At 45.1% G+C, this 2,500-nt stretch overlaps 1 protein-coding gene across 1 annotated transcript in view; it reads left to right on the top strand.

Annotated features, from left to right (window-relative positions):
* Window positions 1–2,500, top strand: part of LOC119597319 (dual oxidase maturation factor 1-like) — a 19,751-nt gene that overhangs the window by 16,851 nt on the left and 400 nt on the right. The window contains exons 11-13 of the mRNA XM_037946871.1: window positions 547–572; window positions 1,065–1,411; window positions 2,447–2,500. The exon at window positions 2,447–2,500 is cut by the window's right edge and continues 400 nt beyond it. Coding sequence (XP_037802799.1) covers window positions 547–572; window positions 1,065–1,411; window positions 2,447–2,492 — 419 coding nt within the window. The 3' untranslated portion in view covers window positions 2,493–2,500. The remainder of the gene's footprint in view (window positions 1–546; window positions 573–1,064; window positions 1,412–2,446) is intronic.

Genomic DNA, 2,500 nt, shown 5'->3' with positions numbered 1-2,500 from the left:
GGGGAGGAATAAGAGGGAGTGGGGGAGGAAGGGAGAGAGTGGGGGAGGAAGGGAGGGAGTGGGGGAGGAAGGGAGGGAGTGGGGGAGGAATGGGGGGAGTGGGGTAGGAAGGGAGGGAATGGAGGAGAAAGGGAGGGAGTAGGGAGGAAGGGAGGGAATGGAGGAGGAAGGGAGGGAGTGGGGGAGGAAGGGAGGGAGTGGGGGAGGAAGGGAGGGAGTGGGCACACACACACACACAAAATGTTAAGAACAAACACTGTCATCGGTGGAGAGAGAGAGTGAATAGGAAGAAGGGGGGGGGTCGTCCAGGGCAGGATTCTGATAAATACTGTGGTGCATCCTGTCAGTACTTATGTACACTGACACAGCATATCAGGTCTGTAATGCAAAGAACCCTGGTTAGTATATCAGTGACAGTGACAGAGGTAAGGTGATAGAAAGAAGCTGTCATATACATTACAGTGACATGTGAATGTAGTGTGATGTGAATAAGAAGCTTAAGTGGTATTTCACCCTTACTGATGTGCTTTTTTTCGTATTTTTCAGTGGCCCGTGTTGCCGAGAGTCAACAGGTATGTGAATGAATAACGTGGTGTTCATTAGTAATAGTGTGGTTGTTATCTGTTACGTGTGGTGGTACGGGTGTTGTGATTTGGAATTCTGTTTTACGTGAGCATAAATGTGCGAGTGTTTTGTATTAAGGTGTGTTATCTATTAATGTGTCAGGATAAAACTCTAGAGTCTACCCTTAATTCGCAGCATTTTCTGTATATATTTTCTCTCTTTAATTATTTTCGGTCCAAGTTTCAAGTTTTAGGTTTCAAGTTTCGTACTTCTGAATACTCCATACTGCTTAAGTAAAGTAATTGTTAACAGCTACATCGTCCAATTTTCTAATTTAATGACCATCATATATCATAATCTTCCAACTTATTTTTTTTTTTCTGTTTCTATTACTTTATTTGGATTTTCTGCTTCTCTTACCTTGGCACTGAAACTTACTTCTATCCAGAAACCGACCTGGAATTATTCCCTTAAAACCCACGACCTTCCGTCTCCACCAGAGAAACGTTCCCGTGAACTACCAGCAGCCACCACCCGCCCAGGCCTTTGGCAACCAGGCATACGACGACGACCAGCAATACGACCAGATTGACAACCAGGGCTACCATCACCAGGGCTACAACCAAGGCTACCAACCAGGCACTCAGGGCTACCAACCAGACACTCAAGGCTACCAGCCAGGCAATCAGGGCTACCAGCCAGGCACTCAGGGCTACCAACCGACCCAGGGCTACCAGGCTCAGGGCTACGACCACAGCCAAGGCTACGGGCACGGCTACAACGAGCAGGGCTACCAAGAGGACGAGGAAGAGCCTCTTTACAGCAACGTGGAAAGCTCGGCCATGAGGTGAGTTCTCGACAACAACAAACAAACAAGAGCAGGATTTTATCTACCGTTTATTATCCCCGGCACGCCACCCTTCCTCGGGCCTTAATCAGCATCCAGGGCGGGACGAGGGGCGAGGAGGATAAATAAATGCGCTTCTGGTACCTTCTAGATCTTCAGTATGCGACAGAGGAGAGACAGAGAGAGAGTTCGCAGGTTGCAGAATGCGATGCTAGAGCCACGATTTCTGCTTCGATTGGAGGCAGTAATTGATGATTACCTGCTTATCATGAGGCGAGAATGTATGCATAATTAAAGTACAAGTAATAGATTTGATGAATTTTAACTGAATTGTCGATTGTTATGGTCAATGGATACTTTGCAAGCATCTTAATCCGAAGTCTAGGCTCCATCTTTACATTCGGACGGTACAAGTATGTGGTAATGTGGTAATTATGTTGCATGAGATGGGAGGCTGTTGTGTTGACTCTCTCTCTCTCTCTCTCTCTCTCTCTCTCTCTCTCTCTCTCTCTCTCTCTCTCTCTCTCTCTCTCTCTCTCTCTCACTCTCTCTCTCTCTCTCTCTCTCTCTCACTCACTCACTCTCACTCTCACTCACTCTCTCTCTCTCTCTCTCTTTCTCTCCTTCTCTCTCTCTCTCTCTCTTTGAGGGGGGCCTAGATTTCAGAATGATTTAGACGTTGATTTTTATTCATTGCTGTGGTTCCTGTTGTTCGTTTTCATGTTTATTTTGTTTTGTTTTGTTTATTTGCTCGATTTTCTAGATCGAAATTATTGCAATCATCTCCAGAATTCACGATACAAAAACCGGGATGAGAATTTTCATAGAAATGATTATATCTACCTCCCTAAGAGATTATTAACAGTCAAACTGAAAAAGATTATCTGTCATACATTATAACCTATCAAACTGAAAGAGAACGAAATTATAAATTGCACTGCCTTAAGCGAATTTAATCTTCACACCTTTTATCTAACATCGTTTTAATCTATTTATTGAGACTCTAATCTCATCCTATTTCCTTCTCTATCCCAGCCCGCCTGTCGCGCCGCCACGCCCACCGAAGCCGCCCAAATACTAGGAGACATA

This window comes from Penaeus monodon, chromosome 3 (assembly GCF_015228065.2).
Source record: "Penaeus monodon isolate SGIC_2016 chromosome 3, NSTDA_Pmon_1, whole genome shotgun sequence".
NCBI classification, from domain to species: Eukaryota; Metazoa; Arthropoda; class Malacostraca; order Decapoda; family Penaeidae; genus Penaeus; species Penaeus monodon.
The sequence above is the reverse complement of the archived record's forward strand: the minus strand, read 5'-3'. Positions and strand labels throughout refer to the sequence as shown.